Raw genomic sequence first — 25,434 nt, 5'->3', positions numbered from 1 at the left:
AAGCACGGATAGCTTCCTGGGTTGTTGTATTATAATACGTATTTATAAAATCTATGATTTCAAAATTAATTATTAATGCAATTTTATATTCACTGATGAAAGTCATCGTTGAAATTATAATTATTTACTCAAATTTAATGTCACATACGTGTACGTACTATAACGTATATATTGATTTAACTCAACAAAAATATTCACGAGTCTACACAGTGTGTAAAATAAATTAAAAAGAAAATAATATTATTATATAAAATGTCATTCGATCGAAAAGAAATATTTACTAATTAAATACGAAAAAACTTTTGATATAAATGCGTATGATAAATACATATATAATAATAATACTTACATATATCAATCTATATGATGATAATTTAATAATACATAAAAAAATATTACTTTAACGCAATAAGAAAGTTCCCTTTCTATCTACATAACGATATCTATATCTTACAGTGTCTTATCTTACGGGTTAAAGTATGGTCGTATATTTTCTGAAATCGCTTTTATTATGACGGTATAATCTAAGTCTGTAGATAAAAAGAGGACATTTTGCCATTTAAAATGGTTTTTGTTTCAACTCTGTACGACTTTCCGTTCTGAAGATATGGACATTTTAATTTGCCATTCATAATTCTTATAATCACGTGATATCTGTAGTAACGTGCGTACGCAAGTAGTAAGTAGTAAAAACAATTGAGTTCCAAGAATTGATATAGGTCACTGTGTCAAGACGTTTTTATGAAAGAAATTATATAGGTCAGTGAATCAATATATATATTTTTCACTTATATTGGAATATCTCCGGAACTAAGAGTCGTAGAGACTTGAAACAAAAACCATTTTAAAGGAAAAGTTTTTCTCCATTTTACAAGATTGTCAGTAACTATTAATTAACAATTTGTTATAAACAATTTGTTATAAATAATGCTTCAAAATTTGTTTAATTAATTTCTTCAAATAATTCATACTGCTACTCATATATATATATATGTAATTATAAATTTAATAATTTGTTATAAACAATTTGTTATAAACAATTTGTTATAAACAATGGTTAAAAACTTTTTTAATTAATTTCATCAAATAATTCATACTGCTACTCATATATATATATAATTATAAATTTCATAATTTATTATAAATAATTTGTTATAAACAATTTATTGTACACTTTGCAAAATCAAAACTAAACATTCTCAATCCGTATATATATATATATATATATATATATATATATATATATAATATTCAAATTTATATTCAACAAAATTTATTGTTAATAATTTTTATAAACAATTTCTTACAAAACAAAAATCAATTACTTCATATTCTATCTAAAAACAAAAACACGATCGCATGACATATTCTAAAATAAGGGATATATCCCTTCAATAGCCATCGATTTATGCAGATTTCGTTCGCGAGATCCATTTTAATTAAAATCGTAGTATAACGTAATTTAGGTGCCATCTAGTCAGCCGACACGACTCTTCTCCTTCATGAATCCATTGGCAGTGGAGATTTGGTTGTACGTATTGGCAGCGTACATGCTAGTCAGCTTCACACTCTTCGTGATGGCAAGATTCAGTCCTTATGAATGGAACAATCCGCACCCTTGTTTAGCGGACAGTGATGTCGTCGAAAACCAGTTTAGCGTTAGCAACAGCTTCTGGTTCATCACCGGTACTTTTCTAAGGCAGGGCAGCGGGCTCAACCCCAAGGTACACTCAACGAGGTGCTCCACCATTGGACTACTTCTTTAACTTTCGGCTAACCACTACTTCCCCTTTCCTCTTGCACTTCTCTTTCAACAACTAACTTACTTTCTCTCTTTCTCTTTCTCTCTTTCTTTCTTTTTCTCTTTCTCTTTCTCTCTTTTTATCTTTCTCTCTTTCTCTCTCTCTCTCTCTCTCTCTTTTTCTCTCTCTCATTTCATCGCTGTTCAACGAACTTCCTACGCACGTCCACTTTCCTCTGTTTCCTACGATTGCTTGGTTGGTAAATATTCTCCCTACTCGCATATAACTTTGCTTTTTTTAACCCGAAACATCTAGAACCGCTCTTCGAATATTTGCTAGGTACTGGAAAGTTTCGATCGTTCGCAAAACTATCTAAAACCTTAGAGATTCACTCGCTAAAATAACGAAAGATGTTTTCAAACGATCTGTTTTCCAATTCTTTAACAATTCGCTATCATTATCGTTGCATCTGTTTGGCATAATATATGCTCGTAAGATCTCTTAATTAACAATAACTAAAAATATACGACGATTAATAATTCGACTAACTTCTAGAATCACAATCGACACCTTTATGTAACAAAACTGTTACCTAAAATTCGATTTAAACCTGTCACCACAGAGTCACCGAGTCTTTCCTCGAGTTTCACAACTTGTCGAAACTATCGAAACTATCGATTTCCTCGTAATAGTTTCCATCGTATAAATAAAAATTCGTAATTTAAATATATCACTCGGATTTTATCCGCAAAAGATTTATTGTCGACGATGATTCTTGGATGTATTTTTCAAGTTGGACGGAAGATGAAACGTTCAACAAGAATTTCGAGTATTTTGCAAACGAAACTTAGCTTTCTTTTGTATACCCATTGCTCAAAGACGGATATAAATAAGTCGATAAAAAAGATGACGAATAGAAGGCATAAGCTCAGTTTGCATCGGCGAGCATCCTAGTTGAGTCCACGACCTACGTGAGCACCAACGGGAAACGATAAATTGTGTCAGAGTTTGTCATTGTATCTTGCATGCACATTGCAGCTGAGCTCCCACTGTTTCCATATTTTTTTTTATTATTATTATCAAGCTTAGTCCCTCAATGTTTTATTTTTCTTTTTTCTTCCTTTTGTTTCTTTTCTTTATTTTTTTATTTCTTTTTTTTTTCATCATCATCTTCGCATTATACGATACTTTACTTCAGACAAATATTCTTTTTGAACTCTTACTGAGATCGAACACACCCGATTATAATCTCACTCGCGAATTGTTGAGTCGATAAGTCGTTTCGATTTCCATGCTAATCGACTATTCAACGTGATACTCGTGTTACTATTTTGTGTATACATCTGTGTATATACATAGTTATTTTCCAATATAACGGTGAATTGGCTTTTCGATAAATGGAAGCATAGGAGGAAAATGTATGTACAAATGAAAATCATTCAAGAACAATTCTATGTATCGTTTTCACGTATTTTTCATCACTAATACCGATAAAAATATGAAAAAATAAGCGCATTAGTAGTGTTATACATCCAAATATTACTTTTTTAATATCATTTACATTTACTACGTTTATACTTTCTGAATCATATTTTCATATAGTTAAAAGAAATTCATCGTACAAATTATGAATAAATTGCTAAAAGCAAAAATTGCTAAAAAATAAAAAAAAAATATTGAGAAGAATGGAATATTTCGTGCGTGTAATATTTTATACGTACGTACAAAGCATGTGTATAAGTATGTTTATATATACGTAACTCTCGTGGATATTTTTTCATTCATTATAAAGCTCAAACTTACACAATAATGCGAACGATCCTTTACCTGGTGTTAATTACAATAGAAAATTAGATATTTTTGATGATTAGGTAATTGTAAAAACACAGATTCTCTGTTGTTCTTTTTATTATCCATTATTCATTATTTAATGAAAGTTATCGTGATCATAATTGGACATAAGAAATCTTCTCTTTCGTAATCTCATATTTTATTTGCTTTTGCAAAAAAATAAAAACTGAAAAATTTTCGTCGTCGTTTACCAATGAAATATTCTTATTTTCTTCGACGACTAACTTGATTTTTAATCGAAGTGAGAATTCGTCGAAAGCGCATAAAGGAATCGTATTATTGCGTTCTTGGAATAGCGCGAAGATATAAACTTCGAAATATAGACTTGATTATGCCTTAAATTTGAATATCTCGCACTTCATGAATTTTCGATTCATTTTCCAAGTGCTTTTGAAGTGCTCAGAGAACAAAACGCGTACCCTGGTATAACGTAAAATAGGAAGACATCTAAAATGATATCAAACGAGAAGTCGAATGAGAAAATCTTTCGGTTTAAAATAGCTCTCTCAAATTTACGCGATGAATTCCAGTCGTGAGAGAAGGGAACGAAAGGAAAAGTTTAGACTTTAATGGAAAAGGCGCGAATAGTCAGAGTTCTATTTTAACGCTTCGTAGCTTCGATTTTATCGCTCGACGAGTCTGTTAAATTAAATCGAATTCATTGCCGACGGTTCTTCCCCTTATCGGGCATTATTTAACAGCTAAAACAAGAGAAAGTTTTTGAGAAATAATCCTTCAACGTTTGCGAAGTGAATGCCGCGATCGTTCGGTTTATATTATATTAATGAAACTTCACAACTAACTTCGTTAGATTTAAATTTTATTTGAACTAATTCGATTTATTTCTACGTTTCTTATAAAAACATCGAATCGATCCAAACGAAGAATTTGTGGTCGATTTCATAAGATTTATAAATTACTTTCGAGAAAGGAAAAAAATGAAAAAAAGAAAAATAAGATTATATATAGATATAGAAAAGTCGATTAAAATTGTTATCGATTGTTATGGTATCGAGGATTGCTCGCAGATTTCTTCGTCTCGCATAAAAGATCTCGTTACCATTTTCCTCAGGCGACCAGTACGAGAATAGTTGGTGGAATATGGTGGTTTTTCACGCTCATAATCATCTCCTCGTATACGGCAAATCTCGCAGCCTTTTTAACGGTTGAAAGGATGATAACGCCGATAGAAAATGCTGCCGATTTAGCGGAACAAACCGAGATATCTTATGGCACTTTGGAAGGTGGCAGTACAATGACTTTCTTTAGGGTAAGCCTATAATTTGCATTTACAAATTCAACGATTTTTTACATGTCAAATATCATTTTATTTTCTACATTATAACGATTCGCCGATTGGTAGGATTCGAAAATTGGAACTTATCAAAAAATGTGGAGATTCATGGAATCGAAAACTCCTTCCGTTTTTGTAAAAACTTACGAGGAAGGGGTAAAGAGGGTGTTGGAGGGTGATTACGCGTTTCTCATGGAATCTACGATGCTGGATTATGCAGTTCAAAGAGACTGCAATTTGACACAAATAGGAGGTTTATTGGATAGCAAGGGATATGGAATAGCCACGCCGAAAGGTAATTTAGATAAAGGAAAAGGCATCAATTTTAATGTAAAAACGAGCCACTCTTCATCCTAATTTTTTTAGTTACTATTTTACTCGTAATTTTTTTAGGAATTCCTGGTTATTAACATTCGTTTTTATATGCAACGCAAAAAATCATGCTACCCCAACGAAAAAACTCGAAATATATATCTGCCTACTACTGACCACCTTATTCATGCTGCTCTTTACAATCACGCTTCCATTCACAGTATATTCTAATAAAATACATGTAAAAACAGACCGCGGAGGTCGTTCCTTTTTTGCTTAACTACAGCAGTTCTCTTAATTACAAATACGAGTTTACATTGAAATTGTTCTTAAAAAGTACATGAGTATTATTACCATGGAGCATTCATCATTTTCTTTTTTTTCTATCGTGTCCGAAAAAAAAAGAAACATGTACGTCGAATTTGATCAATTTTCCCAACGCGTTATTCGTTTCCTTATAAACGAAAAAAAAAGAAAGAAAGAGAAGAAAACTGAAAGAGAAAAAAAGAAAAAATAATCTCGTCGGGAGGATTCAAAACGACCTTCTTACTTTTGTCTGTATTCTCGTAAATAAAAGGAAAGTAAAGAAAGACGTAGAAATGAAAATCGGCGAGAAGAGAGAGAAGGATAAATATAGAGGGATCCTTGACCAAACTAACGAAGGCTTTTTATATGCAGGCTCACCCTGGAGGGATAAAATATCTCTAGCCATTCTCGAGCTACAGGAGAAAGGTGTAATACAGATCCTCTACGATAAGTGGTGGAAGAATACGGGAGACGTGTGTAATAGAGACGAGAAGAATAAGGAAAGTAAAGCTAGCGCTCTAGGAGTCGAAAATATCGGTAAGAAGATTTGAAAATCATCTATCTTTAATAACCTCTCTTCTTTTTTTCGCGTTAAATAAAAGAGAAAATCTCGAAACATTGACGACAAGTCGATGCACTTTCTCTTCTTTTCTTTTTTTCTTTCTTCTTTTCTCTTTATTTTTGTTCAGAAAACGATTTTTTTCCTCCTTCTTTTTTCCTCTTTTTTTTTTTTAAATCCCTTACCGTGGCTCGCAGCTCGGAAAACTGCGAGAAAGAAAAATCGATTCTACATCGTCCTCGTAAATCCGTTCTACTGCTCAACAATGATAGCGAGCGTACGAGTTAACATGCAAATGCTTTACTACATCCTTCGAACGTAAATGCGAAGGTGGTACATAAACTCGAAGATCGTTCCAACCAGAAACATCGTATTCACGGCGAGCTTAGGAAATTTTGAAAACCTTCAAGGCCGACGAACGCTCTGACGAACGCTATATTTTATAAAACGTGTTACTAAATAAGAGTTCTGATTTGTACACCTTATGCGCGTACGACTGCTTCCTTGTAAGTGCATAAATGTACACTCAAACATTTCGAATTTTTCATAGAGAAGAATTTAACTCTATCTGGCGTAACGTCGAGTGGAAAATTTATAAAAGATAAGGGAAAAAGAGGAAAAAAAGAAGAAAGATTTTACCGAAGAGAAATATCTCATAAATGCATACGAAGTATAGAATTTCTTCGTTGGTACGATTATTGTCTGGTTGAACAATAAAAAAAAAAAGAAATGCTTTCGATCGCAAGAAAATACAAGAGAAAGAATAGAACGTTGCATTTTTATTCTTTCTTTAAGTTTTCAGTAGAAGTCCTTCGAAGGAATCTCACCTTATGATCTTCCTCGCTTCTTCTTCTTTTTTTTTCCAACCTCCTCCTTCTCCCTCGATGTACTTCGTAAGTTAGATAAGTATACACTTTACCAGTAGCGGAAAGCTACTCAACGAGATTGCAAAGAGGTCTACACGACTTTTCAAGGAAAATCCCACTAAATTGTAGAAGAACTGCTAATTGCATGTTTCGACGATAACTTGACTGCCGTTTGCCTGCCCGTAGGAGAATCTAACTCCAGCTGCTGACTATTTATCTCTCGGTCTTACCTCTCTAACGATCGTAAAGTGAAAATTTCCTCTTTTCTCCCTCGCTCTCTCTTTCTGTCTTTCTTACTTGTAAAAAGTCGTAAGAAAAATTAAAAGAAAATTAAACTCGAAAAAGATCATCGAATATTTTACGTCGTTCATAAGCAAACACTCGTTAGTGTATAAAAAATAAAGAAAAAGAAGAAAAGAAAAGATTAACAAATTATTTCTCGATTTATTACGTTTCCTCTTGAACGTTTTAATTGTTTGCTAGTCCGTTTTATTCTTTTTTATCTGTGATACGAATCTTCTCGCGATCAGCGGGACGGAAAACTGTCGTGTTTCACTTGGGAAAATGTTCTGAAACTGCAGCCGTGCTACTAATTGCTCTTCTTCAAAACGATGCCCTTGCTTATTCCCAGACCACAACCCAGACCAAAGTAAACGTAACATCTTATATTAGTCGTCATCTTACATTCAAAGTTCCAACTGTGCCATACAAACTTTTCACCGTTTTCCGCATCTCATTTTTGTCGAAAGATCCCTGCCATTATTAATGTATCACGTTAAGTAATATTTTACTCGCGAACGATAATATCAATAATTAAAAATAAACACTTTTAGTTATCTAAATATATTTTAATTAAAATTATGTTATATATTAGTACTTATTTTCACTGAAATATTTATCTTTTATCGAAGAAACATAAACATTTTAAGAAATCTAGCATTGATTTAACTTATGATATCGTAACTTCAAACGAACTAAATTTATTTCGAAAATACACTCTGCAATCGTATCTGCTTTTATGAATCTGCTTTGGTTTAATGAATCAATTAATAACAGAAAAAATTTACATTATGAGAAAACGATTCCGAGCAAACTGAAATATTACTATCGAAGAGATATTAAACATACTATTTACGAACATGCAATTTAGTGCATTGTTCAATTAACATAGAATGAAAATCCTATCGATAATAACCTTCAATCGACTTGACTTCAAAGTTTCTGTGTTTCTATACGTTTCACTTGAATGGAATTACATTTCGATCATATTTGAACGATTATTTGACAATAACATTATATGAAATTCTGACAGAGTTCAAGAGTAATTCTCTAGTTCGTTCGTACTAGATCCAATCTTCGAGAGTCTTATTCCATTAATTTCCTTGTAATTATAACTTGAGAAGGTTTCTATGAACTTTCGTGAGAAAGGTTCGCGTAATTCGAACTAGTCGTGGCTAGTACTTGAGTTTCTGAAGGGATGTTGGAAAGGATCTCACGGAATTCAGGGACTCTTAGAGTTCTGACGTGTCTTTTGCTATCTTTGGTCAAAGAAAAAGATACGAAAGAACCACGGATACGCAGGTGGACCTACTACATATATATGAATATATTATACAGTCACACACGTACCTGTACACACACACACACACACACATATATATACACACACATATATGTATATATATATATATATACACACAAGTAGATACATCCGCGACGGTCCGCGAAACTTGGTGTCTTCCGGTGATACGTTGTGAACGTCACCTAAATCACACGTTACGCGGTTATGCAAATTCTTCTTGAGTCCCTTTCGACCACCTCTGGGTGTACATGTCGCATGAAATTCATTCTACCGAAGAAAAAAGATATTACCTGCTAGCAGTACTTACTTAATTCCAACTCTCTAACTTATGAGTCTTCGTATACCTACTACTACATAGTTACTTTTCTTTTTTTTCTTTTTCTTTTCCTTTCTTTTTTTTCTTCTTTTTTTCTCTTTTTCTTCGAATCTATTATCAGGACAAGCAAACGGGAAACTTTCAACGAGATGATCGCGACGCGAAAGAAACTTTCTTTCTTGATAAAATACGTGCAAGTCGTTGCGATCGTCCTTCCGTTCGACTCCTCTCGAAAAGGGTAGAGTTCATTAGCACGAAAGAATTTGAAAAGGTAACACGCGCCTTTCGTCGTATTTCTTTTCTCCTCTATAAGAAAATTTCTAAAGTTTTCCCTAGTCCATGTGCAAACTTACCATCGATGAAGAAACAACTTTAAAAATCTTCTCTTGGTATAAGTATATGCATACGTGGTGTTGTATATATTGAGTGTTCTATAAGAGTTTGGAAATATATGACAAAAGTATATCGGATTAAAAAACTATTTTTTTTTTTTTTTAATGTAGTGAGCAAGAACGTTACATATATATATATATATATATATATATATATATATATATATATATATATCGTTTCAGTAGAAATATTTCGATCACATTTGCGTTTCCACGATGCGTTATCTCGAATGGTTAATGAATTAAAATCAGCATAAATTTTATAACTCGAAGCTTATGGATGGAAATACTCTGGATCCACTCTGAATACGTTTATATACACGTGACCTCAGATTCACACGGCCACACGAAAATTCCAAAGTTCTGCTTAACTTTCTAACCCGTTTACGGACCTTATTTCATCGACAAAATTTATTCGAGAGTAATAAATCGTTGATTTGAAATAAACAATGCTTAGGATTTAATAAAACGTAATTCGCGTGAGCAATACGTTCGTAAAAAAAAAAAGAAAGAAAAAAAATCCGGAAGAAGGTGAGAATAAGATCACGATTAAGGTAATGGAAATAGTTTCGAAAAAGAAAGAAAGAAAGAAAGAAAGAAAAAAAGGGAGAGAAAAAGAAATCGATAAATCATTCGAATTATAAACGAAATTTCAACGGAAGTATACTCGAAAGCGTCTCCATTTCCGAGCTAACACCCACGGGACAAAGTAGTTTTCTAGCGCTAGCCACGATACGCTCTTCTTGGATATTGCTCGCACGATTTTCTCTTCCTCTCTATCCCTACCTCTTTCTCTTCCTCTCTCTCTCTCTCTCTCTCTCTACATATATACCTATATCTTTCTTTCTCTCTTTCTCGCAGTTCAAACTTTTTCTCTTCGGACTTTTCCTTCGACTTTCGTCTCTCCTTTGTGAAACTTTGTGAACAGAGAGAAAACGAAAATGAAGAGGAAGAAAAGAAATAGGAATAAGAAAGAGAGAGAGAGAGAAGGAGAAAGTGAGAAAGGAGAAACCAAAGGATAATAAGAAACAAAGAAACATGAAGAATAAAGAAAAATAGACAACATTTCGGTGTTCGTAGCATCTAAAAACGGTTAGGTTAAAGATCCGCAAGCTCTCCACGTACAGAATTAGGAATAGAAAACGAGAGAAGATATATATATATATATATATATATATATATATATATATATACACGTTGGCACTAAAATAATGAGCTTCCGCTTTTTGCCATTCTAGGTGGTGTCTTCGTCGTACTACTCTGCGGCCTTGCTCTAGCAATCCTAGTGGCGATTCTCGAGTTTTGCTGGAATTCCAAGAAAAACGTTCATTCCGACAGGGTAAGCGAACTTCATTCGATGTCTATAATTGCGCGAAACTTTTGTATTTTCTCGCTAAGTCGCTCCATTGCATGAGCGTAAAATACTTGCTTTTCTCTTTCTCGACCCTTCCCTTTTTTTATCTCTCTTCTATCTTTTTCGTTCATTTCATCACTCGATCATGATGATACAAAACGCAATCCAATAATTTCTACGATGATAAGAAAAATTATTCTTCTTTTTCTTCTTCTTCTTCTTCTTCTTCTGACACAAATACAGAAAAAAAAGAAGAAGAAAAAAGGTTAATGATTGCATTTGGGAGAGATTGAAAATGGTGAAGTCGAAGGGACGAGAAGAAATCGTCGAGCCCTACTTGCATGCATGGTTGAATGATGGTTGTGATTATGTTATGTATTGTCTCTTGGTGTTGCTGTACCCTGGTGGATTCTTCGTTACCTTCTCAACGATCGCAACATTCATCATCGACAACGATATCAACAACGGTAACGCACGCACGTTGCACCTGTTCCTACTATTACCATCGACGCGATCTATTTCCCGTTTTCTATCTCTCTCTCTCTCTCTCTTCCTCCCTTTCTCTAATCGGTTCTCCCCTTTTCTCCTTATTACTCTCTCCGTTGCACACAAATAAACAAACATATACATACGCATACACATATACATATACATACATGTATACATACATACAAATACACACATATATATACATACATATCATACCTATGCATACATACACATACATACACCGTGCTTGCATGCGGTATACGATGGAACGGAACCTACAGTCACTCTGCGCCGAAATGTTCTCGGAATTGCGTTTCGCCGTGCGCTGTGGATCGCGACAGAGGCCAGCTTCAAAATCGCGGAATTCCTCAGTCCCTGTATCATGCGGCCGTTGCAGTCCACATGCTACTAGGAGAAGGACGAGATATTATTCGAGTGGACACGAAGAGACCACCTATGTACCCAGCTTGGATATACCTAGGTTAAATGGTGTAAGTCCTGTCCCTCATAAAGGGTCCACCGACCAACGGTTCTTCTTCTTTCATTTCTTTCATGAAATATTATCATTTTTTGTTCCCTTTCAAACTCTCTATCATCTGACATGGTCCGGGTACTCTCCTTTCTTTTTTGTTCTTTCTTTCTCTCTTTCTTCCTCTCTAATCTTTTACGATTCGTTATTTATTTTGAACGATACTTTTTTCGTCCCACTTTCTCTTATCGAAAATAAAGGGCCGTGTACGAAGCGAGAAACGTAGAAAGGGGACAAGGGATAATAGTATATGGTTACTTCGAGCACGAACGAGTCTCGTTTCTCTCGAAAGAATAAGATTCGTTGGTCGTAGAGCCTACACTCGTTTTCACGGTATGTAATTTGATTTTGACTTTGTTCCTTACGAAAATAAAATTGTACGAGAAGCAAACTCGTTTAAGTGAATATTATTAGAAATATATATTTTCACTTCCTGTTAATAACAAAGACGATAAATTTTTATTACCGTGAAAACAAAGTATTGGCATTCATGGACCCAAAAATTTTCTTAGGTGACAGGTAAGCTCGTATTATAAGTCATTCGAAGCGCTCAAAGAAAAACAGAATTGTTCATCATGAATATCAAGGAAGTATTTCAAATACGAGTGTCGTTTTATTCGTAAATAATTTCTGTGTATCTCTTCATCTCGTTCTCTTTCTTTTTCTCTCTTGCTTTCTCTCTTTCTCTCTTTCTGTCTCTCTCTCTCTCTCTCTTTTTCTTTCTCTTTCTCTTTGGCGAATGCATCTTAACTTTCTTTTTCTCATATCTTCCACTAAAAGTATTTTTATCAATATCAATGGTGCGGATGCAATGAATTACGATATTTTCAAGCAGTAGAATAATACAATTTCAAAATCATAATTCTGTTTATTTATTTTCTTTTATTCTTAAAACGAACTATAAGCTCCATATACATGTATAGACTAATATATAACTAAAAAGGTTTTTGAAATCGTATAAAATTTCTATCTAAAGAAGGCATTTTGCGCACCACTGATCTATATTATATATTTCACTTTAAAACGATCCGTTCAAAGAGGTGCGAAAGAAACGTCTTGGAGCGTAAAAAATTGTTGCTGCCTTCGAAAAAGAAAATCCTTGAATAGTGTTCGTGATCGGTACGGAAGTGATTCTTCCAGACCAAATCACACATTCAAGATTATCATTCAAAATTCGCGATAGCTGAAAGAAAACATTCGGCTAAAAGAAAAAAAAATGTACTGGGAATACAACGTACATTATTTTGCAAAAAGTACATTATATACTTGTTAAATTATTTAAAAATATATCGTTTTATTTCTTCTAAAGTATATATTTCACAAATGAATCCGTACAAAAACTCATTAGAATGTCTTTTATCGAAAGCAAAATTATGAATGGAACTGCAAAGGAAACTGATTAAAAGCAAGTTATAAGTTTTCACTATTTCTGTCTATCGTTTTCTCTTAGCGATCTATCATCGTGTAGCTGTCACTTCGATTTAAAGTTTAATCAGAAGCAGAGAAGTTAGGAACGGTGCCTCGGTTTAACATCATCGATAAATTTAATCGAAATTGCAACGAGAATTTACGCTGAAAATCAAACGTTTTGTGATTGAAATTTGGCGAAGGGAATAAAACAAATAAAGAAGACAGGAATCAATAAAAACATTCGTTTATGATACGTAACGAGCAATAAAAATAATACAAAATATACAATTTCATTAGTTAGTTAAAATCATCGACGCGATATAATAAAGATTCGCTAAAAAAAAAAAAAGAAAAAAAATAATAATGAAAAAAGACGTGTTTATTTATATTTCACTTTTTATTATTATTATAACTCGATATATTATTATTATACTCGATATAGCTAACATGCATATTTGTTCCTATCTCAGCAGGAGGGTGGTGCATTGCCGATGACGGAGATGAAGAAATCATTGAGCTTCGATCAAGTGGGGGTGGCCCGTGGCGGGAACACCTAGCACAGGCCTCATCCTCATCCTCGTCCTCAGCAACAGCAACAACAGCAGCCGCAACAGCAGCAGCAGCAGCCACCACAGCCAGCGTGCAAAGTCACACCTACGCACACACGTCACACACACTGCCACTCTCATTCACACAATCACAGCCACAGTCACAGTCACAGTCACGCGCACAAGCACCAGGCAGCCCCATTGAAACAGAGACGGGGCTCTTCAGGCATCGTCTTGGGTCAAGGTTAGATGCGTTCGATGTCGATGACGAAGACTCGTTTCTCAGTAATTGCAATTCTCTCTCTCTCTCTCTCTCTCTCTCTCTCTCTCTCTCTCTTTCTCTCCCTATCTCTCTCTTTCTCTCTCTTTCCCTTTCTATCATTCTTCATCATTTTATCTCTTTATATCATTTCCATCAAAACGTCTCTCATTATTCGTACAAATAGGTAAAAGCATATTATCAAATATAAAGATGATCCATCATCCAATCGGAAATATATTAAAACGGAAATATAATTTTAAACAGGAGGTGACCACCCTGAAAGCATCCTCTGGAGATTCGATTGCGATCTAGGGGGTGAACCGGACGTGGTGATCTCTCCGCCACCCCCACCACCACCGCCACCTTCTGCAGCGGTTTCAAGGACCACGACTCTTTGACCTATACTAGAGGAGGTGCCTACAGGTGTGCCCGTCCAGAATGAGCTGCCGACTCAAGCCTCCGTCGTGATCAATGTGATCAATCAAAAGGAGACGTGTTTATAGCACACATAGTCGGCGGAACGAACGAACGAACGAAATCCGCCGTGATATGCGCCGAACCAAGGATGACCGAAAATTCCTCCGTGACTCCTTGAACCTGCTGTTGATACTGCCCCTGCTAATGCCGCTGCTATTGCCGCTGCTATCGCCGCTGCTGACGTTACGTCAATGGACATGCGTTTCCGAACGCGTTATCGCCGATAAAGAGGCAGGTATTCGTCTTCAAACTATTCGAGAGAAATCTTTCGAAGCAATTTTTCGTTTTTGTATGTTTCTGTTTTTTTATTTATTTATTTACTTTTTTAAATTTCTTTTCGTTGTTGTTGTTTTCCTACAAATCATCGAGACGTTATCTTTCTCTCGAATTCAGAATTCAAAGTCAATTAAGAAGATGAATTAATAATTACTGTCTAACTTAATAGGGATAAAATCGTTCGCTAGATCGACGAATACCTGTGTCCGATAGTAGAAACGAGAATACAGAGGAACAACGTTCGAATAGAAAGTCAAACATATCGATCGAAATCTTTTAGTTTATTTTTTAACGTTCGATAAGGCGAACCGACGTAAAAACCGACGATTGATATTTGATAGAAGAATGGAAAAACTATTCATACATTACTGTTTATTACTTTGTTGTTGTAGAAACTTGTTGTAAAAAAAAAAGAGAAAAAAAGAAAAAAAGAGAAACAAAAAGAAAAAGCAACTCGATCTCTCGAGTATCGTTTTATCGAAACGTTCGAGTGGGATAAATCGAAAGGATGAGCCAAAAAATATACGTACGTCGTTGCAGTCGGACCAAATTCGAAGCGATCACTGCCAAGCTTATAAATTATTATTCGCAACGTCGAATACGATATCGACGAAGCACGGACAAAGTTTATAGTCTGACCGATCGTGAATTATAAAGTTAGAGGTATCGCTAAGAACGATGGCCTAAATATAATAGCTTTAGCTACGTTACGCAATTAATAATCTGATCTGTACGTCCGACTTCGGACTCTCGACGCACGATTCAACGCATTATTCAATGAATTCGAAAAATCGATTACAAAGATTTTCATTCCGAATAAAGCTTAATGGCGTCGTAATAATATCGTAAAAATGCACAATAACGTAGGGTTACTGATATTAGGCGAGAGCGAATAGGTACTTCAAAATTATTCTGGAGGACCGAAGGAATGCTCGAATTTCGAAGGAAATTAAAAAAAAAGAAAGGAAAAGAAAAAATGAAAAAGAAATTAAAAAAAAAGAAAAAAGGACAAAGACCAGAACGCGAATTCAATTTTCAAACGAAACTAAATCCATGGAAAAAGTAATTCAAAAATTCTATAATTCAAATCGATCGTGACTCGTTTCATATATATATACATATATATATATACACACACACATACATATATTATCTACAACTAAACTCGATTCGAGCTTACATACGTGAAAAATGAATTAATGGATCGTTATCGAGTTTCGACCAAATTAGATACACGTATATTGAAAAAATGAAACGCGTTAAAAATTTAAAGAGTCGAACTTATCGGATATTCTCTTTTTTTTTCAAATTCGAATATAAACGATCACGTTTGCAAATGTTTGCATTCGTACATCGAACGACGTTAAAAAACTGAATAGAATTTCGCGCAACTTTTTAAAAATATTTTAAATGAGGGAAAATCATTCGAGGAAAAATTTTCCTATGGAGCATTTTCGTAATGAAGACGAACGATTAAACGAGTTTTCACGATTCATTAAGAAAAAGCTCTAAACGAAAACACTTGGATCAGTAATTAATTCCTGGAAGTTAACTTTAGCTCTTCGAATACGTTGGAACGATATCGTTTGCATGTATAACGACTTGTACATATGTATATATAAATATACATACATATATATATACACACATATATATATATATCTTGTATTAACATACGTGTAAACCATAGATAAAAGGTGTGTTAGGTCGATAAGAATCTTAATCATATTTTGACACGATCGACGCGAATTTATTATATATAAAATGTTAATATATATATATATATTATGTGTATATACAGCGAATGTGTGTTTTTTCACGAAAGATAAAAGATATTAGAAGAACGCATGTACAACGACGATTTAAATCGCCCACTCGTTTTTTAATGTTACGTCTGTGAGAATTGTATAACATGAATGTATCATGCGTATCGTGCCATTATTTCTTCAAGAATGAAAGAGTGAAAGAGTTGTGCGAATGAGAGAGAGGTAGCTAATTACACGATTTGACAGATTTATTAGATACGTTACATTTCCTTTTTTTTTCAAGAAATAACAGCATCTATGTAAAAACGATAACAAGGTATTGTCTCGGAACGCAATTTCACTGCGAGACGGTACTTTGATTTTCGAATTGGTGAGATCTTGTAAATCCGAACTGTTATTAATGTCGGGAGAAAAAAAACAAAATAAAAAAACCGACAACAGAAACAAAAAAAAAAAGAAAAAAAGGACAAAGCATCGAAGACCGACTTAACGTCGTGTTATCAACTTTTCATAATTAAACGGTAGTATTGTGTATAATAAAAAATATACCATCTCTTTTCTAATTAATCCGATAGACCTTGCGTATGAAAAATAAAAACAAAAGGAATTCCATCTTGATCATCCTTCTCTTTACAGATATTTATTTAGGAAACTCGCAAACAAAAGAGAAAACGTGTCGTCATTTTGTAACAACGAGAGAAGGAGGAGGAGGAGGAGGAAAGGAAAGGAAAGGAAAGGAAAGGAAGAGAGAACGATCGATATGACGACGTTTCATCAATCACCGAGGATAATTTCAGAAGGAACATATTTGAAGTTGCCGAAGTAGAACTATCTCATTCCTCTTTATTTCGAAAGTTGCACTACTCGATATATTATTTATGCAAATCTCCTTTTCCATGTCACACTGGCGGTACGTGTCGTCCCTTTGCTTCTCCTCAAATTTCTCCCTCTCTCACTCTTTCCCTCTCTCTCTCTCTCTCTCTCTCTCTCTCTCTCTCTCTCTCTCTCTCTCTCTCTCTCTCTCTTTTGCTTTCTTTCTCTCTCTCTCTCTCTTATTCATCGTATTTACTCTCGAAATAGAAAATCTCGTAGGATTTGAATGAATTTACTTTGCTCGAAAATCAACATAATCGCCTTTTTACAACATAGAAATGTCATATAAAGGTTTTTTATAACATTACGTAATGAAAGATTAAAAATATAACAGGTATTAAATTATACAGACGTAAAAAGGAGTAAGATAAAAAGACATTAACCATTTAACATTAACCATTTATAAAAGCATGCCTTTTTGTTTATTTATCATATTACGCTTTCCTTATGCTCTCGTAACAAAAGATACATTTATTACCGTGCCAATGAAAAGCTAAATTGTTCGCGAAGTGACGGCTCTCAACACTTCATATTGAAAATTGCATTCATTTAATTGGCAGTGTCATTTCAAAGAGTTCACGTTAAAATCTAGGCCAATCTCCAATATCGACTAAACGCAGTCGAAACCGAAGCCGTTCGTTTTCTATTGAAACTTTCTATAAATTTTTAAGATCTTCCGTCTATAATACCACAAAAGCCAAAGTTGCATACCACTATCAATTATCTCCTCTTATCTCTATTCTATCGATTGAAATTAAAAGCTTCATTAACGTTCGACATCGTTTCAAAATGGCCACCATTTATGACGATTTCTTCACTTTTCTATCAAGTACTTCCATTCGTTTCGTCTCTTAATCGGTTCATTAGAAAATTATAAAAAGTTTACCACCCACGTCTTAATTAATCGATAGACGACCTATTATGTTTTTCTAATGCATGCAATAAAGATTATTCAAATGTATTTCTTTTTTTTTCTGAGAAGATAAACGAAGAAAAGATTAATGATCATAACGTACAAATCGTAATACCTATACCTTTTTCAAAATTGACTGAATGAGAAAATACCAATACCGTTAAATTCAAAGATAACTTAAAGAAGGTATTAGAAAGAAGATTAAATTTAAATTTAATTAAATTTACTCAATTTTTTCGTTCGTAAAGCGAAACTCTTTCCTCTTATACACGAGATCCGAGTTAAATGAGGAATTTCCTATGGGAGTGTCGACCCGTGGCAATTTACATATTGATTGACAATTGACTGACGTGCTCTTATTATCCAGTATGGTTTGACGTCTGATAGAAAAATCATCCGTGAATAAGCTCCTTTTCCGTTCCACTGGACAGACTCGTGTCAATAAACTTTACAGAAATAAACTGAGAAATAAACTGAGCCAATTGATAATTTCAAATTAATAAAACTCTCGAATAATAACATCGACGGTAAATTAATCGATAAGTTTTTGGGAATATTAAAAGATAAGAATGGTTTGAAAAGAAAACAACATTTTTTTATTTTAACATGGTATATAATCGGAAACTTTGTGTGTTAACATCTGATTATTGTATTACATGAGTCTACTGCTATGATTTGTCAATGACAGAAATTGTCATTTTTTATAGAAGAACTCTGAAATACCGACCTGGCAAAACAGTTCGAGGAAAAATCTTGTAAACTTATCGACTTAATATCAAAAGTAAATGCTAGTTCTAACGGTATCGTTCGATAATTCTATTATTGTTTCAAGAAAATCGTAAGTGAGAAACTATAGAATTGAAATGATTTGAATCAGTGAAATAAAGAAGAAAAAGTATTCAAGAAGTCAATCTATATCGACGGTCGGTAATCTTTCAATCAATTATGGCCATTTCATATCTTTTACTTTTTACTTTTTTTTTATCATAAGAAGCATGTTAGTCATATCAAAATGCATTATATCAAATGTATTAAAGTCGATTTAAGTTTACAACGTAATTAATACTAGGTACTAATAATACTGGCGCTGCAGTCTTGTTTTAATCAACGATCGATAAAACAGAATGCGAAAGAAAAAAGAAATTAATATAATAAATTCTTTCGTGTTATATAAATAATAAATATATATTGAAATGATATATATGTATATGTATATATATATATATTCATGGATATATGGATATCAGCGGAATGTCGAAAAATTAAGTACAATAATACTAAGTCTAAACCCTGAGTAAATGGCACACATAAGCGAGACGATTATTTATGTTTTTCATTTTTCGTGCCATAACAATAGAGTAAATCAGCATGAACTACGATGGAACGGATTCTGTTGCAAAAAAATAAAAAAAGATCTATTGTTCGAAAATAAATAACGACGATGCGTTAAATGTCAATGTAAGAAGAAGAAAAAAAAAGATAATATAGTCAATTGATTGGATATAAACAAAAATTTCGTCGATCAAAAAAATGTTAAATCAACGTATGATTCGTCTGATCAATGTAGCAATTACCATTCATCGAAGATCATGGATTTTATAAACTCAAAAATAAAGGTTCAGTCACATTTCTACGCTATATCCTACTATAAAAAATTACAGACTTTACATTTTTTCTTCGAAACAGTAAAACGTTTATACTTCAAAAAATATATATATTTCTATATAATAATTATATACTCTTTTTATGATAAATTCCTTTCAAAAAAGTATAATTCTAGACATTTCATTTTTTAATTATACTATGCTTTCGTATATATATATATATATATATATATATATATATATATATATATATGTTTATACTATATCTTTTTTACACAAAAGACGTATAAATATGAAATCACGAAGTGATTTGCATATAAACTTTCTTAATATCAAAGAAGGTTCCATTTTCTTTTATATAATTTATCGCATATACTAGAAACTAGTATACTTAACTATTAGAAAACTAGAATTTTGACTAGTCGAGTTATGCGTAATTGTTTCTACGCTCAAATACAAGATATTCAAGAGTTAAACTCTTTTACAGTTATTACTAATAATTTCTTTTTTCTACTTCTTCTTTTTCTCTTAAGGAACATGTGAAAACCCTTATTTTAGAAGAATTCATTTGGTCGTTATTATAACAATATAATATTATGAATAAGATCTTCTATGAGTTTTTTTTTTTTTTTTTTTTTTTTTAATAGAAAGTAATATAATGCAAACAGTTTAAAATATAACAAAGAAAAAGAGAGAGACAAAAAAAGAGAAACATTTATATTTACTAATGTTTCGATCTTCCTATATGAAGGAAGAAGGCCACCTTATCGTTACATTTGTGACTGCACTTATTGCAAGTATATGGATCTTCATATCCATGATAATTCATATGTTCCGTATACATTATAACGTTACCAAATGCTATTTCACAGTAATAGCAAAATAATGAATCACCGTTTGTAGTGGGACGATATCTTGGAACTGGATCCCTTGAACACGATGGAAGATGATAATCTGGACGATCTTCGGAAAAATCTTCTGGGTGATCCTCGGAATGAATTTCTGATTGTTGATCTTCCAACTGATCTTCTAAGCTACGAACGTCGTTTTCTATCGTTCTCGAAAATTCATTAGTGGGCTGCAATTGTGGTGTGGTTTCTTCATCCGTTTCATTATCCGAAACAACTAACCGACGATCAAGTTTATACGCCTTGCCCTTTCGTCTATTTGTGCCCTTTCCTTTGGTCGAAGTAATCGACCTTCTTGGTTGATTATTCACGGTATTATTTTCATACGAGCATGACAATGGACGCATGCTCAGATCCAATGGCATCAGCCTCTCCTGAGCTTCTTGAACTGGTAAAGGATTTGTTAATTGAAAGCCGGGGTATATTGGATTGTAGGGTGTAGCCGTAGACTGATTAACAACGTTCATAGTGTTGGTCATGTCGTTGACTGTATCACTGATGATAGTGGAAGATGATGGATTCACAACAGTTGAGTTCATTGAAGTAGCAAGAGAATTCGCAGGTGAAACTTGAGGAGATACTGTTACCATTCTCGGTACTGAATTCGTTTGTTCAGTATTCGATCTTCGAACAACTCCTTCCTTCTTTTGCACTTTAGATTTGTTTTTTGGTCCTCTTCTGGTACCATAAATATCAATTATCGGTAATGGATTAGGCGAACCATCTGCATTTAGTACCATCGCGGGTAGATGAGTATACTTTCGTAAGTGTAACTTAAGCGAATGACAATATTTCGTTGCGTAACAACAATCGGCACATCTGTATTGATACACATTTGAATGAGATTTTAAATGGCTGTTCAACATCGATTTGTTCACGCAAGAATAAGAACACTTATCACACTTGAACGGTTTCGAGCCAAAATGATTTCTTAAATGATATTCCAAATGATGTTTGTATTCGGTGACAAATGGGCACTTCGGGCAAGTTAATAACTTCTCTGCTTTTATGTGTCTACGGCTATGTTCCCAAAATTCGAGTTTCGTTAGAGCGATGAATTGGCATTGCTTACATCGGAAGGTTTTCACTCTGCCTTGCGAGTTTACTCGTGGTACACGAAGTCCCGGTTCTTCAATTTCTTCAATTTCCGATCTTTCTTCAGTATTCGGTGAAGTTTGACTGTTACCGTCTCGAGAAGTCCCAGGAACGCTTATGTCATTCAATTCATTGTTTCCATTATCTCGAGTTTCGGATCTATTGCCGTAATGATTCGATAAATGTTCCGAAAAACTAGATCTGCAAAAGTAATAACATATTTAAAAATATGTATTAAACAAACAAACAAGATTCTCGTATTATCGTTTGTAATTAATATCATAATGAATTGAATTATATATAAGAAGATGTATAATAAGATTATATAGTCTTATCATACGATAATACTCTTCCACGTACCTATTTAAACTTATTGCACCACAAATGGGACATTGGAACGTATCTCCGTTATCGCAGGTAGATCTCACAGCATCAGGAACAACGTTCATAGCCATTTGAGAATCATCGGTCTGTCCAAGTTGGTTGAATTCGCCAGGTACTCTACATTCATTAAACATTTGTTGTGGACTGTAATCCGAATTATTAGATTGGATATTATTCGAATCTTGCGAAGTTGAACTTCCAGGCGATAAGCTGCAATTTGGCGCTGAAAAAGATACTCCACTCATAGGAGACGTTGAATTACTCGTGTAATCTCCTGGTGACATTCCCGAATCGTCGTTTTTATCTTCAACTGCTTCTTCTTTCTACGATGAAAAAAGAAAAAAAAGAAAAAATCAGCGGCTTATTTTCGATGATCGAGAAAACTCCATTGAAGGCAGAAAAGCGACATTTTGTCGATGGAGAAAGGGGGAGTCTTGCGAACGATAGAACACGAGGAAGGGTGAGAGAGTGAGAAGGGTAACTATTTATGTATGTGTGAAGGTAAGTGTACGTGAAAGCTTACTAGCACAGGACAATAAAATAAGAGAAAAAGAAAAAGAGAGGGAATGGGGGATTCAGACGATTACTCACCACAGTTCTATCTGTATTAACCCAAGCGGGCGTGGTTGATGAATGGTGGGGATGTTTTTCGTCGTTGACAATAGTTTGTTGCTGTGACTGTTGTTGTTGTTGCTGCTGTTGCTGCTGCTGCTGCTGCTGCTGCTGCTGTTGTTGCTGCTGTTGCTGTTGATTCGACCCACGTACGACAGATTCTGTGTTTTCACAATTTCCTCTCATTTTAATTTCCTACGTGAAACAAAGTGAAGTTCCCAATTAATTGGATACGCGTTGTTAAGCGACGTGCTTGAGAAAATAATTGTTGAAAAATTTGCAAAATTATATTTTCGGAAGAAATATCAAGTGAGTATATTCTATGTACCAGCGGAAAAAGAACAAAGACGTTAGCTAAAACCCGTGAAAAATTGAACGTCAATCTTCGTGTCCTACAAACAATGTAAATGACAAAACGAAGTATGGGATTCGGTATTTATACAGATTGTACAAAATCCTGTGAAAAAGGGTAGTGAATAACTTGAAGGCTAAACCTACTGCCGACCGTACACAAACCGTAGGTAAATTCTCAGTTAAATAGTTTCAACAAGCTTTCTACCGGACCTCTTCTTTCTTCAGGCAAGGGATACTAAAGAAAAGAAAACGAAAGAGTAACGAGGGTATGTCCGGTTGAGTTATTCAACTGGAGCAACGAACGAAAACGAAGAGTAATCTTGGGGTACGTACCAGGTCGAAATATCCCAGCCTTTAACTTTTACCCGAGTCTCATTGTCCTTTACGTTATCTACAAAGTGTCATAAATAAAATTTTGACGGCCATCTGTGACGTTTTAAAGTGAAAGAAATGAAAGAAAAAATTTTCTCGAGAACAAAATTGGTACAAAATAAATCCTTGCGAAGGACCGTGAACGAAAATATAATTTTTAATCGCATTTTATTCCTTAACATTAAGAAATGAAGAAATAGAGAACAAGAGAAAACGGATTACCTTTTGTTGAGTTATCACTTCCACGACTAGAAAATTATTTTCTTTTACAAACGAAATAATAGAGATGTCGAATCGAAGGTTAAACCGAATGTCGAATTTTCGTAAATAGAGAACTTGTGGCAAAGGGACGATGTAAATGTATGAGTGAGTGTTCGAATATCATTTCAATGACTCGAATGAAGAAATGGCAACATGGGCGGAAAAGATACTAGCAAAGAGAAAGAGAGAAGAAACGAGAAAGACATGAGATATCTCCTTGGATATTTGTATAAATTAGTTGTCCTACGTCGTGCTAGCGAATTAAAAATATACGACTTGCTTATCCGTGCGACGAGCGAAATAATCGCAAATAATCGTTAGTACCCTTCAAAAAAAAAACAAAAAAATCTTCCGAACGTTATTTTAAGGTCAATCAAGTTCTTTTGATACAAGATACTTTGATGAATTTCGAAAATGAAATAACAGACGAATTCGCATAAGCAAATTAACTGAAAAACCTTTTCGATTAGAAAACTTTCGCGAATGATCTTTCCGACTTAATACTTATATACGAATACGAATGGTTCCCCATTCTCGGAAATATATATATCTACGTTTCTCAACAAAAATTAAACAAAAAAAGAGCTTTAATAAACATTGTCGCAAACTCGTCTCATTTCAAATGGATTATAGAATACGCACGATCAAAAACAAAGTCAAAGTTAACTTCGCGAAAGACGTACTTTTGTTCTGTTTTTCTAAATGTTCTTTTGATTTCTAAACGTAAGTAACTTGAAACTTAGAACGAAACGTTAAGAAGAAATTCCGTCGGATTTAGGATTATTCAAAAAAAGATTTTTGCGATTACATTGATGATGATAGTTTTCGGTCCAAAAATCGTGGAAAAAGATGAAGGAAAAAATATTTGTAAAAATCACAAAATACACTTACTATTCCTTCCCGATATAAAAGCTGGTTTTCTTCCAAACGAAGACCTTCGCAAATACGGGAATCCTTAATCGAAGGATCTGCTACTATTTCTCTTTCTCTCTCTTATTCTTCTTCTTCTCTTCCTCCTTCTTACTTAGCACCAACGTAGATATACAAAACGAGAGAAACACAGAGGTCAACAAATTTCCCTTTGAAAATCACTGTAGTAGTTTTGGCTTCGTTATGCGAAATACACAGCTTCAAGTACACATACACTCACGCACAAGCACATACTTGATTTTTTTTTTCTTTCTCGTCCTTCTACTCTCTTTACTACAAGCTCATGCTTCTAAGATTGAAAGTCGAATACCCATTTATTTGAGGGTTCGGAGTTACTTTATAAACTGAGAAATCCCTTCCCTAACGCATTTAGCCCCTCCAATCACAAGCGCTCTTTACGGATTCATAGGCTCGTCCATACCCCACTCCTCTGTGTCTTTTACCCCGCCTTGTCCTTACTCGGTAAACTTTTTGCGAATCGTTTACGCCCCAAGTAAGAAAAGATCCGTTAAGAACGAATCGTATCAGTCCGTTTACCGTTCTTTTCTCCCGTAAAGTTTCTAATAACGTAGAATCCTTTCTTTCTTCCACTTATACTATATACATCTTCTTCTCCTACTTTTTTTTTCTTTTCTTCCATACTTTTTTCTCCGTTTTTCATTATTTTGATTCTTATTTTCATTTCAAGATTCAAACCAATTTTGCTCGATAAATTTTTCTCTTTATTGCTACGTATGAAATAATACGCTTCTATTAATAAATACATATGTGTAGATGTTACTGTATATATATATATA

The 25,434-nt window shown here is 33.9% G+C and overlaps 2 protein-coding genes across 13 annotated transcripts in view; one reads left to right on the top strand and one right to left on the bottom strand.

Annotated features, from left to right (window-relative positions):
- LOC127067073 (glutamate receptor ionotropic, kainate 2) overlaps positions 1-16,905 on the top strand; it is a 125,365-nt gene extending 108,460 nt beyond the window's left edge. For 3 of the 9 annotated variants that reach the window (XM_051001586.1, XM_051001589.1, XM_051001588.1), the window contains exons 12-19: positions 1,467-1,724; positions 4,666-4,863; positions 4,957-5,182; positions 5,878-6,042; positions 10,459-10,559; positions 11,345-11,552; positions 13,473-13,835; positions 14,077-16,905. In XM_051001586.1, the coding sequence (XP_050857543.1) occupies positions 1,467-1,724; positions 4,666-4,863; positions 4,957-5,182; positions 5,878-6,042; positions 10,459-10,559; positions 11,345-11,552; positions 13,473-13,835; positions 14,077-14,210 (1,653 nt within the window). In that variant the 3' untranslated portion in view covers positions 14,211-16,905. Of the gene's footprint in view, positions 1-1,466; positions 1,725-4,665; positions 4,864-4,956; positions 5,183-5,877; positions 6,043-10,458; positions 10,560-11,344; positions 11,555-13,472; positions 13,836-14,076 lie in introns of those variants that run through there. The other 6 variants (XM_051001591.1, XM_051001590.1, XM_051001592.1 and 3 more) reach the window with 6 other exon arrangements.
- Positions 16,906-20,390: 3,485 nt separating this feature from the next.
- Positions 20,391-24,914, bottom strand: LOC127067075 (protein hunchback). Of its 4 annotated transcripts, XM_051001600.1 has the most exons (5): positions 23,669-23,684; positions 23,408-23,465; positions 22,700-22,915; positions 22,085-22,431; positions 20,391-21,925 (listed from the first exon to the last, which is right to left on the bottom strand). In XM_051001600.1, the coding sequence occupies exons 3-5, from the start codon at positions 22,904-22,906 to the stop codon at positions 20,446-20,448; spliced, it is 2,034 nt and encodes a 677-aa protein (XP_050857557.1). In that variant the 5' UTR covers positions 22,907-22,915; positions 23,408-23,465; positions 23,669-23,684; the 3' UTR covers positions 20,391-20,445. The 4 variants fall into 4 exon arrangements, with proteins under 4 accessions (XP_050857557.1, XP_050857555.1, XP_050857556.1 ...); XM_051001598.1 differs by lacking the exons at positions 23,408-23,465; positions 23,669-23,684 and adding an exon at positions 24,599-24,914; XM_051001599.1 differs by lacking the exon at positions 23,408-23,465 and having other exon boundaries at positions 23,669-23,969.
- Positions 24,915-25,434: the final 520 nt, after the last annotated feature.

The sequence above is a fragment of the Vespula vulgaris genome, chromosome 10 (genome assembly GCF_905475345.1).
Source record: "Vespula vulgaris chromosome 10, iyVesVulg1.1, whole genome shotgun sequence".
NCBI lineage: Eukaryota > Metazoa > Arthropoda > Insecta > Hymenoptera > Vespidae > Vespula > Vespula vulgaris.
Note: the sequence above shows the minus strand (reverse complement) of the source record. Positions and strands in the feature narration are given on the sequence as shown.

What these genes read in the sequence shown, in the direction of transcription:
- LOC127067075 (XM_051001598.1), bottom strand. Translation starts at nt 22,906, where the DNA reads ATGAGAGGAAATTGTGAAAACACAGAATCTGTCGTACGTGGGTCGAAT. An exon ending in TTAATACAGATAGAACTGTG is followed by an intron (nt 22,432 to 22,699) that starts GTGAGTAATCGT and finishes TTTTCATCGTAG; the next exon opens with AAAGAAGAAGCAGTTGAAGA. An exon ending in GGTGCAATAAGTTTAAATAG is followed by an intron (nt 21,926 to 22,084) that starts GTACGTGGAAGA and finishes TTACTTTTGCAG; the next exon opens with ATCTAGTTTTTCGGAACATT.